The sequence below is a fragment of the Diceros bicornis genome, chromosome 25 (genome assembly GCF_020826845.1).
Source record: "Diceros bicornis minor isolate mBicDic1 chromosome 25, mDicBic1.mat.cur, whole genome shotgun sequence".
NCBI lineage: Eukaryota > Metazoa > Chordata > Mammalia > Perissodactyla > Rhinocerotidae > Diceros > Diceros bicornis.
Window position 1 is genome coordinate 25,739,421 of NC_080764.1, and position 18,700 is coordinate 25,758,120.

At 38.8% G+C, this 18,700-nt stretch overlaps 1 protein-coding gene across 1 annotated transcript in view; it reads right to left on the bottom strand.

The window, feature by feature from the left end:
- Window positions 1-337: 337 nt before the first annotated feature.
- The window catches only part of CFAP54 (cilia and flagella associated protein 54), a 290,316-nt gene continuing 271,953 nt past the window's right edge, over window positions 338-18,700 (bottom strand). The window contains exon 68 of the mRNA XM_058568605.1: window positions 338-635. Coding sequence (XP_058424588.1) covers window positions 516-635 — 120 coding nt within the window. The 3' untranslated portion in view covers window positions 338-515. The remainder of the gene's footprint in view (window positions 636-18,700) is intronic.

The following is an 18,700-nucleotide window of genomic DNA, read 5'->3' on the forward strand; positions in this document are numbered from 1 at the left end:
GTCTCAACCTTAGCACTATTGACATTTTCTTAGTTGTGTGGGTCTCTCCTGGGCATCACAGGATATTTAGCAGCATCCCTGTCTTCTACCCACTAGATGCCAGTAACACTCCCTCCCAGTTATAACAATCCCAAATGCCTTCAGACATTGCCAAATGTCACCTGAGGGGCAAAATTACCCCTAGTTGAGAACCACTGGTTTAATCCAATCTTGCTGTGTGGACACATCTAAAGACAACCTAAACCTAAACTATATACACATGGGAATAGTTGCACTCTGCACAAACATTTTCTATGAATAGCTCTGTAAGATAGTTTTAATAAGCAATAGTATTGTCATTTAATTCAAATATGATTTAAAATATTACTCAAAACTATAATTTTCAAAGAATTTTAGCTTGTGTAAGAAAACAATTTTATTTTGTTTGTCATAAGAGGACAGTTCCAAAAACTGATTTCAAACCAAGAAAAACAATAACAATTAAATCTTTTTTAAGGTTAACATGTAAAGGATGTTCAGGGAATAATCGACACCATCCAGTTGAAAAGGCTTCCTCCTGATACGATACAACCATTAGCAAGATCAAAAAGTCTCTCAAGATTGAATATAGACGGCAGCGAGACATCAAATGGGACCTGAGAAAAAGCATAAAAGTGTTCACGAAATGCATTGTTTCAAACTGTTGACTGAAGTAAAGTTTCAAATTACACAAATACCAATTCCATATAATAATTTTATGTGGATGATATTTAACTCTTGCCTAAGGTAAGACGCAAAGTTTCCCATCTCTACTCTGCCGAAATGTCGCATATATCATTTTACGTCCTATTAAGATTCACAGATTAGCCTATAAAACTTCTAGAAATATGGATGGCTTGTATTTATATAGTCATTGTACATGATTCTAAAAGTAGCACTTTTCACCCCATTCCTAATGAAATACTTTCCTTCATAACAGATTGCCCAGTTGACAAATCTCCCTCCCTCATTTTGAGTTTACGTCCTGACACAGTGAAGCAAATTACGTTTGAAGCTCACTCTCTCCGAAAGAGGCACCAGGTTACCATGCTGAGGACTAGTGTAGCCAAAGTCATCTAAGTAGGCTGAAAAATGGAAAATAAAGACTGCTTTTGTGATCATAGCACTGGTTATTTGATTGGGAGAAGGGCAGGAAGGAGAGAAGGAACATGAAGGAAAAGAAACAAATGTTTACTGGGGACCCATTTCATGCCAATCTAGATAGCTTGAAGATGAATGAGCAAATTTCACATAGAATGACTACAATGAATTAGATCCTTGTGGGCCTGAGTCTTGGTAAGAAATTAGAAGACAAGTATTATTCATTTCTTGTCTACTTGTTAAATGAAACTTTTATTCTCAAGAAAGCATAATGAACCTAAAAGTGGAGGCTGGTATTTATTTCTTTTTCTTCACTTTACTGGATTAAAAAATGACAAAAGTATGCCAGTGCTTTCTACAACTTCAAATAATCAAGAGGTGAATAAATAAAAAATTAATAATATGCTCCTTTCTCACTCAGTCCTAGAGTAATTAGTGTTACCACTTGGAGGAATAAGCTTCCAAAACTTTTAAATCCTCATAAAAATGTATACTCATGTGGCGTTTTTTTCTTTTCCTTTTCTTTCTTTCCTTTTTTTGAAATAAGATAACTAGACTTCCATTATTGGCTTTTTCGGTTACCAATATGTAGGAGAAATCCCACCTTCATTCAGGGAGGCAGGATAACCACATGGAGGTTAAGAGTGGGCATTCTGGAGGAAGACTGCCTGGTTCAAATTCAGACCTCACCACATACCAGCTGTGTGAGGTCAGTTAAAATATTTGATCTGTTTGAACTTTAATTTCCTCATCCGTAAAATGGAAATAACAATAGCTCTTTATCATATTGTTCTTACAAGGATGGAATGAGTTTATAACACACAAAACACTTAGAATGGTGCCTAGCACATAATAAGCACTCAGTAAAGCCTAGATATTATTATTATGATTGAAGGCATTATTTTTAATGGCTACTAACAATACATATACGGCCGTATCCTAATTTATTCAATCATTCGCCACAGAGGTTGTTTCCAGTTTTTGTATGTGCTTATCTGTGTATATATATCCCTGGATACAGGTGCTTCTATTTCTGTCCTACTGATTCTCCAAGGTGGTTGCTTTAGTCAAAGGGTGTTTACATTTTACATTTTAACATTTCTTGCCAGATTACTTTCCAAATAGGTTATGGCAATTAACACTGAACCAGAAACATATGAGGGTTTTCCCATACCCAGGGCAGCATATTATTATGGAATGTTATAAACTTTTTTTTGCCATTTAATGATTATTTTTTATTCATAAAAATATAATGGAAACATTTTGGCAAGAAAATATTCATTGGTTTATTAATATGTTGAAAATATGTGTTTACTGTGATTATTTGGTTATATCTCATTGCTATTTAACTGCACTAAACATTCGTTTTATTATGTAGTGATGAAATATCTCATGCCCAATTTAATACTCTTTAGTAGATGATTTTCAATTAGTATACAAAAAAATAATAATTAACATTAAAATATTTGTGTTTTCTCTTGTGCTATATCTCTGTTATTGTAGAATTCTTCTCATGTTAAAGATAGGAATGATATAAAAAAAAAAAGTAGCCAAGTTAGTTTTACATAACATTAGAGCTATCTTCATGACATAATTTATATACTAGACACAGCACTTTGGCCTCTGATCCTTGACAATGAACCTGCAGAAACAAGTGGTCACTTATCAAAGGATGAAGATTAGTTGAAGTTTATTTGTTGAGGGCACAAGTGAAAGCTTCAGATCAGGAAGATAAAATAAAAATAGTTGTCATTCAGGAGTTATTAATTCTTTTTTGTCCTCAGGAGAATACAAATTACCCTAAAATGTCAGGACCCACCCGTGTTATTACTCCGCCGTTTCCAGACACCTAGGCATTTTAAGCCCTTCGGTCGACGAGTCAAATGCTTTAAATGCTATTTCTACCATGCTATAAAACAGTCTGTATTCTGCTACTGCTAAACACAATTCTTTAAATAAACTTTTGATTTAGGTATAACATACAGACAAAAAAATGAGAAATCTTAAGTGCACAACTTGATTTTTTTTTTTGAAAAATGAACACATCCTCATAACCATCATCCAGATCATAGAAGCTGATCAGCACCCAAGAAGTCCCCCTGGTGCCCCCTCCTAGTCACTAATTCTGCCCTCCTTCCAACAAAGTAACCACTATTCTGACTTCTATGCCAACAGCTTAGTTTTACTTGCGGGGTGTGTGTGTGTTTTAACTCTATTTAAGTAGAATAATAAAATATCACAAAATATATACTCTTCTGTGTCTGGCTTTTTTGTTCAACCTTATGTTCCTCAGATTCATCATGTCACTGAGTGTAACAACATCTTTTTCATTCTTACTGATGTATAGTTTCCATTGCATGAATGTATCACTATTTATTCACTTTCCAGATGCTGGACATTTGAGTTATATCAAAGTATTATTTCAAAACTTTATTTCAAAATTTTCACTGTTTAGAATCAGCATGCCTTAGGTACACAAATGTACACATTTCTGTTAGGTATATACATAAAAGTGGAATTTTTTTGGCCATTGGTTATGCATATATCTTTTTTTTTTTTTTTGTGAGGAAGATCAGCCCTGAGCTAACATCCATGCTAATCCTCCTCTTTTTGCTGAAGAAGACTGGCTCTGAGCTAACATCTATTGCCAATCCTCCTCCTTTTTTTTCCCTAAAGCCCCAGTAGATAGTTGTATGTCATAGCTGCACATCCTTCGAGTTGCTGTATGTGGGACACGGCCTCAGCATGGCCGGAGAAGCGATGTGTCGGTGTGCGCCCGGGATCCAAACCCGGGCCGCCAGTAGTGGAGTGTGCGCACTTAACCGCTAAGCCACGGGGCCGGCCCTATGCCTATATCTTTAAGCAGATTCTACCAAACAGTTGTCTAAAGTGATTGGCCAATTTATACTCCAACCAGCAATGGATGAGGGCATCAGTTATTCTACATCTTCAAAAACTGATTATTTTACTTGTGAATTTTAGCCATTCTGTTGTATGTTGTGAGATATCTCCTCATGTTTTTAATGTCATGTCCCCGACAATTAATAATATTGAAGGTACGTTCATTGGTCTCTGTTGAAGGGTATATTTTTGTCCAATTAATATTGAGTTGTCTTTTTCTTACTGATTCTTAATATATTTTAGAAACCAGTCCTTCGTTGGGTGTACGTAAATATATTCTCCCATTCTGTGGCTTGCCATTTCACTCTCTTAATGGTGTCTTAAAATATAGTCCAATTTATTTTTTTCCCTTATGATTGGTACTTTTTCATAGGTCCTATTATGAAAGCTCTGCCATTTCCAAGGTTGTGAAGATAATCTCCTATGATTTCCTCCAGAAGCTTTATTGTTTATCATTCACATTTAGTTCCATAATCAATTTGGAATTGATTTTGTATATATTGTGAGGTAGGGATCAAAGTGAATTATTTTTCCATATAGATATCCAATTGACCCTGATCCATCTGTTGAAAAGACAATTCTTTCCTCTTTGAACTGCAGAATCAACTTGGACATAAACCATGGGACTGTGTATGTGTGGATCTCTTTCTGGACTCTCTATTCTGTTCCACTGGTCTATGTCTATACTTAATCCAATCCCACACTGTTAATGTAGCTCTTTAATAAGACTTGATAACTAGAAGTGTAAGTTCATCAGCTTTCTTCTTTTTCTAGATGGTCTGGCTATTCCAGCTCCTTTGCATTTCCATGTAAATTTTGTAATACTACTGTAAATAAAAACTTTTTAAAAATTTAATTTCTAATTGTTTTCTCTACTATATAGAAATAAAATTTGTATTTACATTGATATTGTATATAGCGACTTTCTTAAATTCACTTATTCATTCTGTTTATTTGAAGACTATTTTGGATTTTCTATACCTGTGAAGAATGAGAATTTATTTTTTCCTTTCCCACAGTTATACCTTTTTATTTTTCTTCCTTTATTTCACTGGCTAAGAATCCCCATACAATGTTAATTAGAAGTGAGGATAGGGTGCCATTAACATATAATTAATTGACTTTTCAATTCAGAGGTAAGGGGGAGTTTTTTTTAATGAGTGGCATTGTAAAATTGTCTACTACTAAAACTCATCCATTTATTTACTTACATCCTGCACTATTTTTGTTAAATTTATTCCTCGGCTTTTCATAGTTTTGTTATCATTGTGAGTGAAGTTTAAAATTTTCCATTTTAAATGGTTATTCTTAGTAGAAATAAAGTTACTGATTTTTATATTAGCTACTTTATCAGATTTTCTTAATCTAATCATTTTAAAACTCTAGGGTTTTGGTTTTACAATTATATCCTTTACAAATAAAGATAATTTTGTTTATTGTTTCTTAATATTTATGTTACTGATTATATTCTCTTGCCTTATTCCAATAGCTAAATATTTCAAAGTAATGTTAATTCACAGAAGTGCTATTGAGCCTTATTATTCCTAAAACTTCTACTTAAATTAGGAAAAAAAGTAAACCACTCAAACATGTGCCAGGTAATTAATGAAATAAACATTTTATTAAATAGAGTAAAATAAACCATTTATTAAAACAGTAAAATAAAAAATCCACTCTCATCAAAATCATGACATCCAGTATGAAAAAATGTTGAGTTAGGTGAAAATGCTAAATTTATCTCACAAAGTACAGCAACGCTATATATACTAAGGGAAAATGAAGGTACTTCAGGAAGTCAGAGTTATATCTTCTTCCCAGAGAGTTCAAGATTTTAAAAAGTAAAATAAAATTGACAAGATTTCAAGTAAAATGAGAGAGTTAACAGGTAAAGTATTTCTTTAGACATGTTTCTTGACCTGTGTCTATTCAATCTTGATTTATCTGGACATTTAAGTGAGCCCACATAATTTTTTACAATGTGAACAACACCCATGAGGCTCAGAGATTTTAAGTGACTTTCCCAAGGTCCCTGAGCTAGCTAGAGTCAGAGCCAGGAGTCACCCCCAGGCAGACTGGCTCCTCAGAACACATTCCTAACCACTGTGCTTCACTGTCTCTCGCCTACTGCCCCACCATCCTCTGGACTCTCTCCTGCTGCATCTGTCAACCCTGACAGCCCCTGCCGCTGTAGCCTCTCCTCCACTCCCACCTCACGTCAGTCTCCTCCTCCCCCCATGGGCTCAGTAGCACTCTGGACAGGTTCCCAGCTTCACCTTTGGAAATTTTATGGAAGGTTCTAGGTCTTCCATAGAAAATTTCTCAAGTAAAGTTACGCTCAGGGGAAATTATCGAATTTCTTTCTTTGTCATTCGATGGAGGCAAGATTGGCAATCATGTAATCATTGAGAAGTCTTTTATGTTTTTGTAAATAGCTTTGAGTCCAAATTGTCCAGGATAAGGTACCAAGGAATCCTTGTTCCTTTTCGTGGATTAGGAAAGTCTTCGTAGGAAGAAAGAAAGAAAACAGCTTGGCAGGTAGCAGATTGTAAATTAGTTCAAGTAGGTTATGTGTTAAGGAGCAATATTAAAGAAATGGCGATGATTTTGCCTGCCTGGAGAGGATAAAAGCTTGAAATCATATGAGGAAGGGAAAGGAAATTAATCAACTTGGGGTACACTGAAGGGGTTCATTAAACTCTGGCCTGGACTTTAACTTGTTTGGGGAAGTTTTGAAAGCCATTGGAGAGTTAAAAGTTATTTGCCAATGCTATATTTTCTTTTTTTTTAATTTATTTATTTATTTTTCCCCCAAAGCCCCAGTAGATAGTTGTACGTCATAGTTGCATGTCCTTCTAGTTGCTGTATGTGGGACGCGGCCTCAGCATGGCCAGACAAGTGGTGCGTCGGTGCGCGCCCGGGATCCGAACCCAGGCCGCCAGCAGCGGAGCGCGTGCACTTAACCGCTAAGCCACGGGGCCGCCCCTGCCAATGCTATATTTTATATGAGTTTCTGCATGAAAACTGGAGTCTATCATAATGAAAGATTTTATTACTTCTGTTCTTTTGTTCCAACAATTTTCCTTGATTGAAAGACAAATAATATAGTCTTCAAGGTATCTAAGATATTTCTTAATCCAATGAGTTTTTATTGAGCACCTACTTTGACACATCTTCTTGCTTCTCTCATTACAGTGCCAGTTGCCTTTTCATTGATTCTAAATGCTAAGGACCAAGAAAAAATGGAGAAAGCCAAATTTCCTCTAATCAATTAGGTTTGCCTAGTCTTATAATTGGTAAGTGGAATATCAAAAATTGTGAGTTTTGTGATATGGGTGGATTTAACTTTGCCTCCTTTCAAGAACCTTAAAACACAGAGAGCCAGAGCCATGAAAAAAAATTTTTAATAGCTTCAAGGTAGGAAAGCAAATACTGTTTTTATCCAGCATTCTCACATATAAGTTTTTCTACCATGTTTTCTATCTCTTCTTAATATATCACCTGAGTCTTTGAAGTTAATCATTTATTGGATATTTTTTCAGACTGGGGAAAAACATTCATTCCAAAGTAGAAAGGATAATATGATACCAGTTCACTTAAGAATTGATATCACGAATGACTGGTGACCCATCTAATAACAGTTCCAGATGAGAGGGAACTAGATATGTTTGGTTTCATTGTACTTTATATGATCAAGAGAATCCCAATACCAACAACAATAGATAGTATTCTCCCCAATCTAACAGAAACAGCACCCAACTCTTAGGAATGTGTGAAGGGCTTGTATACAACTTTACCAGACCACAGGAAATTTCACACATTGCTGAGAACAAGATTATCTTTTTTATCACTCTAATTTTGGTGTCAATGAAACTTTAAATAAGACAGAAAGGAGATTTTGGGGTTTTTTTTACATAATATGAGACCAAAGGGTCATATTGGTGAGATGGTAGGAATCTTTTAAAATTAAATTTTAAAGAAATAACATTATTTTAAAGGCATTTTGCAGAGAATAAGAAAGTTGGAAATCAAAGATAGAATATAAGAGAGAAAGTGTTTGCGCAGGGAATTAGTTCAAATGTTATACTATCCAAGAATAGGATAGACTCTTCTTAAGTCATCATCATCACCACCATTGTCACCATCACTCTGCAACCACTGAGCCCTGACTATGCATTGTGTTTCCTTAGGCTCTTGAGCAGAGATCACCTTTTAATAATGGACAAGTCTTGCTCAGACACATTGTCCCACAGGCACAGGAAACCAAATGTTTCAGTCCAGCCAAAAACATTTCAGCAACATAATGGGCCCTGTCTCCCTTCTCACATCTAAGCAGATGCCAAAAATGTTTCGAACAATGGCTTCTTTATTGGAATACATGAACAGTGCCTCCAAGAGAGGAGATATATTGAAAGAGACTACATTCACTGGCATGTATGTTTAAAAATCAGTTTCGGGGCCGGCCCGGTGGCGCAAGCGGTTAAGTGCGCGCGCTCCGCTGCGGTGGCCCGGGGTTCGCTGGTTCGGATTCCGGGCACGCACCGACGCACTGCTTGGCAAGCCATGCTGTGGCGGCGTCCCATATAAAGTGGAGGAAGATGGGCACAGATGTTAGCCCAGGGCCGTCTTCCTCAGCAAAAAAAAGAGGAGGTTGGCGGATGTTAGCACAGGGCTGATCTCCTCACAAAAAAAAAAAAAAAAATCAGTTTCAGGTTACGTTCATAGTTTACAGTTAAGGTATAATAAAAAATAATTATTTGGTTTTTGTCCCAGGTTCCTGGCATAGAGCTCCTAAAACCCTTGGAAATTTTCTCTTGTATGCTAACAAGATGACTAAGGCGGGAAGGTGCCAAGATAGCTTCAGGAAGGGGTTGGTCACCAGGAAAACCAACCATGTGATTAGAGGGTTAAAATTTTCAGCCCTATGAGGAGAGGAGAGGGGCTGGAGACTGAGTTCAATCACCAATGGCCAATGATTTAATCAATCATGCCTACATAATGAAACTTTCATAAAAACCCCATAATGACAGGGTTCGAGGAACTTCTTGGTTGGTCAAAACACACTGATGTGCTGGGAGGGTGGTGCACCCAGAGAGGGCATGGAAGCTCTGCTCCTCCCCAACCCCTATATCTTGCCCTGTGCATCTTTTCCATTTGGCTGTTTCTCAGTTGTATCCTTTATAAGAAGCTGGTAATCGTAAATAAAGCACTTTCTTGAATTCTGTGAGTCATTCTAGTGCATTATCAAACCTGAGAGGGCATCATGGGAACTCCTGAATTTGTAGTCTGCTGGGCAGAAGTGTGGATAGCCTGGGCACCTCATTGGCAGCTGGCATCTGAAGTGGGGACAATCTTGAATTGGGCCCTTAATCTGTGGAGTCTGTGAAAATTCTGGGTAGTAGTGTCAGAATTGAATTAATTGTTGGACACTCAGTTGGTGTCAGAGCATTGTAGAATTTGTTGGTGTCAGGAAAAACCACACAACAGTCATATCCGGTATTATGTAAATTAGGGCAGAGCTCAGCTAGTGAGTGTCTTTGGGGCCTTCTACACTGCTCCTCCTCAGCGCCTATTCTGCACACATTGCCCTTCATGCCCCACCCTAGGCAGAGCGAAGGCACTACTTGATGAAAAGTAATAGAACTCACATTGATACCTCCATTAAGAGCATATGCTTTTTATAGGGAAATATTTAAGAAAACAATCCTTTAAGACCAAAAGAGAACCTTAAGAAAAAGGTAAGTTTAGGTTGTACATATCAGGCTTATTCTGACTGCTCAAGAGTCTAAGGCCCAGAGAAAAGAGCCCTTGAAATCCGACACCCTATTGTGCAGAAAGAACAGCTGCTCGCTCTCTCTCCAGGAAAGTATTTTTCACCATATAAAGAAATAATAAAGGTCTCAAACAGGGCAAATCCCCTTAAAAATATCAAAAGCTCTAATCAGAACAGGAAGCGTGTGTTATGCAACCAACAATGAAGTGCATAGGGGCATAAAGGCTAGATGCAAGTTCATGGCCAATGGTTCAGTGCTTATAATCAGGGGCTTGGGCAAAGATGAAAGGAAAAGTTTTTTTGGATAGAGGATTTAACAGAAATGCCTATATTCAATGTGTTGTAAAACTGAATGTCTATTCCTCATTTTCTGTAGAGACGTGAGTATAAATTCTGATGTAGTTTTTATACGTGACTACATTTTGCTTTACCTCATTGCCTTTATCTTCAGAAGATGATTTTAAAGCTTTACCAAGTCCTTGTTTTTGTACTCTGGAAAAATTCTTTCTCTGAGAAAGGAAGCCTGCATTTATTGAGGATTGGATATGGGCTGGAGTCTTTGTTTTATAAAGTTTATTTCATTTGTAAATTACCTGTTAATTTGTTAAAATGGAGGTCAAAAGAAAATGTGATTGAACTATGGGTCCCATTGTAGAATGTATTTTTAATCATGAGTGGGTGATATGTATATGTTTTCTTCTTACTTTTACATTAAATAAATAGACTTTAAGCCAGAAAGTATGTTTTCTAGTTCCTTTAGAATGCTTCTAATTACAATAAATAAGGATTAATCAAGCACTCTTATGTCCTCACCACCAGTCAGGGATCTTTGCTGTTTATTTTTTAATTCATTGTTGCAGTTCAGCTTTCTGGGAAGCAGACCCTAACATGGAACTTAGGAACTTTCAGGATGTTTATTAGGGAACACTCTTGGGATCAACATCCATGGGGAAAGGGAAGAAAGCAGCATCAGGCAGAGAGAGAAGAAAGGCCGCAATGGAGTCACAACGAGATGGCCTTTCAGAGTTGTCCCTAACTGTGGTAGGGGGGTCAGGTCTTTGCACCTCCATATCAACCAGTAATTAGATTCAGACGTCCCCCTAGAACGAGGCCATGTCCTCCAATTCCAGGAGAGGGCTAAGAGCTGATGGCAGTCAGGCAGAACATTCCCAGAGATGGGAAAATAAGTTCTTCAGTCCTGGAGGGGAGATCTGGGTGGCCCAGTGCGGGGGTCCTGACAGGCATAAATATTTAATTCAGTGGCTACCTGTAGAACCATTAAACAAATAGCAATATGGCCAAATGCATATGAGCATATAACTAATACAGCATAGGTAGGATTTTTAAAGTAATAACTAAGTAAGAATTCTCATACCAAATTTCCCGATGCTTCTTTTCTGGGTCATGGTAAAACAAGCTTAATACATTTACAGTATCACTTCTATTAATCGCTTTATTTGATTACTCTTAGGAACATTCTGCCCTCTAGAGTATGAGGAGGAGAATTAGGAATTAAAGAGGAAGAAGAAGAATCAGAAGTAATAACTTCCCTCAAATAATACCTTCCTATAAACTTCATATTAAGAAATTCAATAAGTTCACCTAAAGCCTGCCTTTACTTGAGGAATTCCCTGTGGAAGCCCTAGAACCTGCCAAAAAATTTCCAAACGCTGAAGCTGGAAAAGTGTGAGTGTTCAGAGTGCCACTGAGCCCATGGGAGGAGGAGGAGACTGAAGTCAGGTGGGAGTGGAGGAGAGGCTACAGCGGCAGGGGCTGTCAGGGTTGACAGATGCAGCAGGAGAGAGTCCAGAGGATGGTTGGGCAGTAGGCGAGAGGCAGTGAAGCACAGTGGTTAGGAATGTGTTCTGAGGAGCCAGTCTGCCTGGGGGTGACTCCTGGCTCTGACTCTAGCTAGCTCAGGGACCTGGTGTAAGTCACTGAAAGTCTTCAGGCCCCAATTTCTCACATGTAGAATAAGGAAAATAGTATCTACATTGACTAAAACAGATATCTAAAGCCACATGCTGAATTTCAGAATATATGTGTGCATTAATTTTTTATTGCTGCTGTAACAAATTTATGACAAACCTAATGACTTACAACAGAGCAAATTTATTCTCTTATAGTCCTAGAGATAAGAAATCTGAAATCAGTTTCAATGTGCTCAAGTCAAGTGTCATAGGGCTGGTTCCTTCTGGAGGCTCTAAAGGGAGAATCTGTTTCCTTGTCTTTTTAGCATGTATTCCTTGACTTACAGGCCCTTTTTCCATCTTCAAAGCACATCACTCTAATTTCTGCTTCCATCATCACATCGCCTTCTCTCCTTTGTGAAATCTCCCTCTGCCTCTCTCTTAAAAGGACTCTTGTGACTACATTGAGGGCTCTCCTGGATAAACCAGGATAATCTCCCTATTCTCAATATCCTTAACTCAATCATATCTGCAAAGTCCCTTTTGTTATATAAGGTAATAGGTTCTGGGGATTAAGATGTGGACATCTCTGGGCGGCCATGATTCAGCCTACCACGATGTGTGATTACATGAGATGGCTTAGTTCACAAGAATATCATATTTATAGCACATCTGCTCAACAGAGTTTTGGTAACCGAAGTTATTGAATTATTTCTATTTAAAAATTCAGGCATTTCTGTAAATGCCTACTGTGCCAGAAGTTATTAGTGTTCACTAAAATATATACCTGCTCCTTTACAATCTTGTGCGTTAGGTTGGGATCAATAGGCTACGAGCAAAAACTATAATAGCCATTCCAGGTTGGCTCTGAGAAATGATCACCCTAATTTATTGCTTAAACTGGGACACTTTTGAGAATAAAAGTAGAGTATATTAACCATTACTCCAAATCAACAGGTATACATTGCGACTGTTGCAGGCAAAAAGGGATGTATGGTCACCCTACTTAAAAACATCATGTGAAATCCCCTTGCACTCTTCTCCTGCAGTGGTGACCGTAGAGGCCACGTAGTCCAAACGGCATTGTTGCAAGTTGAAAGAGAGTTGCCCAACCCTCACTGGACTTTGCATGAGAAGGAAATAAACCTTTATTGCCACTGAGATTTGGGGTTTATTTGTTAGCACAGCATAGACTACCCTCTCCTGACTCAAACACGTATGCTCTGGCAAACTGTTCTCCCCTCACCGTATTTCTGAATAGGAGGAAATTCTGTCAGAGGAAGGGTTTAACTCCACTTAAAGGTCAGGACTTTGAGTCTCAGCAGCAAAGTTATAGGAAGAAATGCTGTAACTGGGCACACTGAAGCTGGGTTCCCTCCTGAAGGGCTGTGTCCGGTCTGCCCGTGAGCTTTTGACCTGGGACGCAGAAATGAAAACGCCAGAGTTCAAACAATACTTGGTGTTTCTTGATGCTTTCTTATGAAGGAGCTCACTGGGCTTAACGTCTGGCAGCTAGAAACAGGAGGCTCTTTTTCGGAGCAAAGGCTTTACGAAGCGCAGGAACTGAAGTTTGCGGCTTGTTCCTGGGACTTTGTTGCTTAGACTCGAAGCCTGACGGGCTCTGTCCGTTAGCAGCTCCCAGCGCAAGAGCAAACGGGAGGGCAGACCTCACGTGCACAGTGTGGAAAGAAAAACCGCTCATGCTGACTGCTGTATTCACATCAGCCTACACCGAAAGCAGCTGCAAACCATTCTTACAACGCAGCCAACACTGACCAGCAATTTCTGAAGGGAAGTCTAACACAGCTTGCAATTTACAAAGAAATGTCACATAAATCATTTCAGTTAACTCTTTTTAGCACTTCTAACTTGAGCAATTAGCCTTTTTCTGTCAATATTAATAACAGGATGTAGAGAAGAAGGGGGCAAGGAAAGAGGAGAAGGCCGGAGAGGAGGAGGAGGGGGAAGGGTGGGAATCCATCACTGAGCCTCTCTGAACATTCGCTTTGCACTACGTGCCAGGTACCACATCAGGTACTTTTGGCTAATGACAATTCTGTGGCCAAAATAAAATGTGTGAATATTCACAAGGATTTTTTGGTTCATCAAAAGAATAGTTTAATGGCTCTCTAGGGAATTATGCTAAGCGAAAAAATGCCCATCCCAAAAGGTTACCTACTCTATGGTTCCTTTAATATAACGTTCCTGAAATGACAAAATGATAGAAATGGGTAATGGATTAGTAATTGTCAGGGGTCAGGGACAGGGATGGGAGGTGAGGGTGGCCACAAAAGGACAACAGGAGGGGTTCTTGTAGTGACAAAATTGTTCTGTATCCTGACCTTATTAATGTCAGTATCCTGGTGTTGATACTGTACTATAGTTTTGCACTAATAATATTATATTATTATTTATTAGAACTGCTTGTGAATCTGCAACTGTCTCAAAGCAAAAAGTTTAATTAAAAAAGAATGATTGAAAAATAACATTAAGAATACATTTATTAAATGTCCATTTACTCTTTCAAAAATTAGCGAACATTTAGATAGGCCAAAAGCCACCAATGAAAAGAGTTACTAATGGTCAAATGAACAAATGATGTGTTTCACATTATTTTAAGGCTGGGAAAAACAAAGATGGCCAGAAAGTACTGAAGGCTTGCCACTGGTGTACTGGCACCATATACTAAATATGTTGCATATTGTTTCTAATGTGATCCTACCTGAGAAGTGGTATCAGCAACATACAGACAAGGAACTCAGGCAGAGAAGTAACTTACTCTCAGTCACACAATTAATAGCTGGTGGGATCAAGAATCAAATCACTGAGATACATTGCTTCTGAGACCTTCAACAGAATCTAATTGACCTGAGGTCTTTAAGAATTAACGACTCGTCCACAAGGGCAAAACTGGGCCTAGAACTTGTGTTGAGCACTCTTCCCACTATACTTTGCTCTCACAGGTGGTTGAGAAAAGAACATAATGGTATTAGCTGCCCGAGATATAGGCAGAATAAGAGCAAAAATCTCGAATGGCTAGACCCCAAAGTATTAACAAGGAAAATGGGTAAATTTACACCTGCTCCTTTTTTGCGGATTTTTTTAAACATAGAGAACATTTGTCAAGAGAATTTCCAAAGGCTTCCCAACTGACTCAGCTATATGAGGCAAAACTCAGCATCCTCCTAAAATGAAACTATAATCCCATTGTTAAGGGTACAGTTTTTTAATCAAGACAAACCCATTTAGCAAAATGAAGTAAATGAAACTAAACATTTAACACAGTTTTCCGCAAAATAGAAAGCAAGGAACAGATTTGCTAATGATACTCCTGCCTCTCACTTCCTTTGAAATTATACAAAGTGACTAAACTTCAGGAAATTGTCCCTTTGAGAATGAAATACAGCTATATGCCCAATGCAGCCAGGCTTGGTTTATCAAGTAGAGCACACACTTCTTGCTACTTTTACGGGAAAGACATAATATCAGGTTCATGGTTATATTTTGGTTTAAATTATATCCAAGTATCATTATAGCCCCAAATTGCACATCTAACAAAAGCGGGACCAGTACTTTGAGCACAGATAACACAAAGGCTCCGGTTGCTTGATGAACGAGAGCGTATTTCACCTTGACACTATTGCTGGCAAATCTCCGAGAGATGAGCGTTTTGAAAACTCTATAAACAGCTTAGCCTTTTCTTAGAATTTGAAGAGCACATTAATATCCTGGCCTTTTCTTAAGGGCTTTCTTTTTCCCTTAGCCAAATTTGACAGTTAGAAGTGAACAGTGAGAGGATGGAATCAAAGTCAGTGCCGTGTTTTAAAAGCAGTGCAGAACTGATGTCAACCGGCATTGTCTTCAAAAGAATACGAGAATATTAAGTGGATGTCTCATGAACTTACATATAAAGGATACTCTTCACTTGAGGACAGAATGATAATGTCTAACAGAAGAAAGATGTAATTCTAGACACCCATAAAATCTATCCAGACAGCTCTTGGCTGGTACAAAATAAAATATGAAAATCTGTAACTCTCAACTTAACCAAAAGAAGTTATATTAATAGAATGAAGTTTTTAGTACTTAGGAAACACCTGTTACAGAATATGTGGAACCTTGTAAATGACAGTTTAAAGAGAGTATTGTCATTGCTACCATTTGGGAGGTTTTGTTAAAAAGAAACCAAGAGGCATACGGTAATGTAATAAAATTAGCCAAAGGAAGTTAAATAGCCAAGCACCACCCTCTAGGATTCAACATCCTAAAGAAAAGTGAAGTGGAAGCTGCCCCACTTATGTAGGGGCATGTGCAACCCCATCCAATGCTCAGAAAAACCGCATAGGTTATTTCAAAGGGTGCTTTGAGAATCCACCTAGTTTATCCTCTGCCCTTTGGGTATAAACACACTCAGTAACTCCATGACAGTTATCTAGCATATTCTGGAGAGTTGTTGACTAACTTTAAAAATTGCCTAAGCAGGTTGCCAAGAGCAGCCTCTGCTCAGAGGAGGAACAGGCCTTGAAATCGGGAGTGTTTTATTGGATTTTGTGGCAGATTGCATATTCCTGCAACAATAGCTGCCAATACACAGGCCCTTCTTATAATTTGACTTTGACACTCCTCCCATCAGGAGGTGAAGTCTAAGTCCAACCTTGAATCTGGGTGGATTTGAGACTAGTGGGGAAGAGTCATTGTGTAACTTCCAAAGCTAGGGCATAAATGGTGTTAGGGCTTCTGCCTGGTTCGCTTGGGAGGCTCACTCTTGAAACCCAAACACCATGCCACAGAGATGTCACGTGCTATGTTCTGGGCCACAGCCCAGTCTGTGTTCCCAGCCCCCAGCCAACAGCCAACAGCCAGCATCGAACAGCAAACCAAACGAGCCTTTGAGCCTATGGGGATTCCAGCCCCCAGCCACTGAATCATCCCCAACTTTCAGGTCTTCCCAGCTGATGCCCCAGATACCATGGGGGAAGGCACCAAAGACAGGTGGCCCTACTGTGCCCTTTCCAAATACATGACCCTCAGAGTCCTTGAGCCTAATAAAATGGTGGTCATTTTATGCCTCTAAGTTTGGGGTGCTTTGTAACATAACAATAGTAACTGAAACAGATGAGAATGGGGAATATATGTGGTTAAAAGCAATGCATGCAGCCATTCCTGTCACTTGCATTATTCCAGCCTCTCTTTCGGGAATGTACGCAGAAGCTGGATCCCAGACATGTTGTTGTTCTTCTGCTACAGCCATTCTTTAGGGAAACAAAGCTATTTACACAGGTCTAATTCCAAATGAACTCAGACAGCTCTTAGATGATAATAATAGTAACCAACTATTTTGCCTAGTAGGTGCCAAGCACTGTTCTAAGAGTTTTACATGGATTAACTCACTTAATCCACACAACAACCCTATGAGGTAAGTACTATTTTTATTATCATTTTACAAATAAGGAAACTGAAGCCTTGAAGTTAAACAACTTGCCTAAGGTTATACAATTAGCAAATATCAGAGCTAGGCTGGGATTCAGAGCCAGGCAATTTGGCTCTCAAGCCTGCCCATTAACCAGCATGCACACTGCTTCCCAAAGCCTGACTCTAAATCTCCCTCAGCGACATATTGCTCGATCCAGCCCCTCCACCTGAATGGCTGAGTCCCCAAACTGAAAAGGCAGACAGTGCTGGCTTCAGCATAATGAGAACAGTCCACAGCACCGGTTCTGGAGTCTGTGAGTCTTGGCTGTGACAGTTACCAGCTCTGTGACTTTGGGCAGGTCTTTTAACCTCTGTCAACCTCATTCACCCCATCTTCATGCAAAACAATCATCCATTTTAAAACCGCAACCACTGTCCTCTCCATGTATGCAAGCATTAGCCCCATCCCTCCTTTCTAGACTGTCAGACGAGGCAAGGACTCTGCCTGTCTCATCTCTGGTTCCTCCAGTGGGTCCAGCACAAGGCCTTATACTCAGGCCTTACTCTCAGGCCACAGCTTGTAAATGGAGCTGACTTTTTTTAAAACTTCTCTATTTATCTTTGCATCAGGGCTTTTGGGATTTGTACCATTCTCTCCAGCTCCATGAACAAAACCATAAATCATGCCCTCACCACTGAGCCAACTGCCAAAGCTAGGATCCCTGTTTTCTGCCTCGTTTTCCAAAGGTCTTCCGAATCAGAGGAAAACGCTTTCATGAGAGCCCTCGATCGTGTTTATATCTTCCTAAGGATACTCTACTGCCTTCCAATCATTTTCCAGAGCAATTAAAACTTTTAACCGTGGGCCATAAGAGCTTCTTCTAACTCAATTTCTTATAGAGAAAGAACTAGTGAGGCCTTCTTAAACATACCAAAGGGAATTTCTCACCTTCAGAGCTATGCTAAGGTAATATCAGAATATTATCTGATATTATTACTGAGGAGTGATGTTTGGCCCCCAGGCCTCTATTTCACCCTGTACTGTAATTGCTTTTGTATTTGTCTGTCTCCCTGCTAAACTGCAGGCCCCCTTGAAGGCAGGGACTGGGGCTTTTACTCTATCCCAATGCCTAGTTCAATGGCTGGCACAGAGGAGGTGCTTGACAAATGTTTACTGTACAAATGCATGAAATTGATGGGCCTGAAGTCACTGCCAATGGCAAGGTTAGGACTGCAACCCAGGGGGATCTTGGGAGATGTATCACGAGCATTCATTCATTTAACAAACATTTATTAAATACCTTCAGGGGGCCAACACTGGACAAGGCACTAAGAATAAAAACGTAATAAGATCCAATCTTCTTACATAAGACCCAATCTGCCCTAGTAGGGGAGACAAATGTGGAAGTACATCATTATACCACATTTTGATAAAAACTGTTAAGTACAAAGATATAAACCATGGGCTTGAGAGAGAGTGATGAAAAGAAGGCAGTCTGAATTAGGTTAACTTAGTTTAGATGTACTACCCATTTTACACAATAAACCAGCAAAAGATAAGATGCTAGCATTGTGGAGCAATTATTTC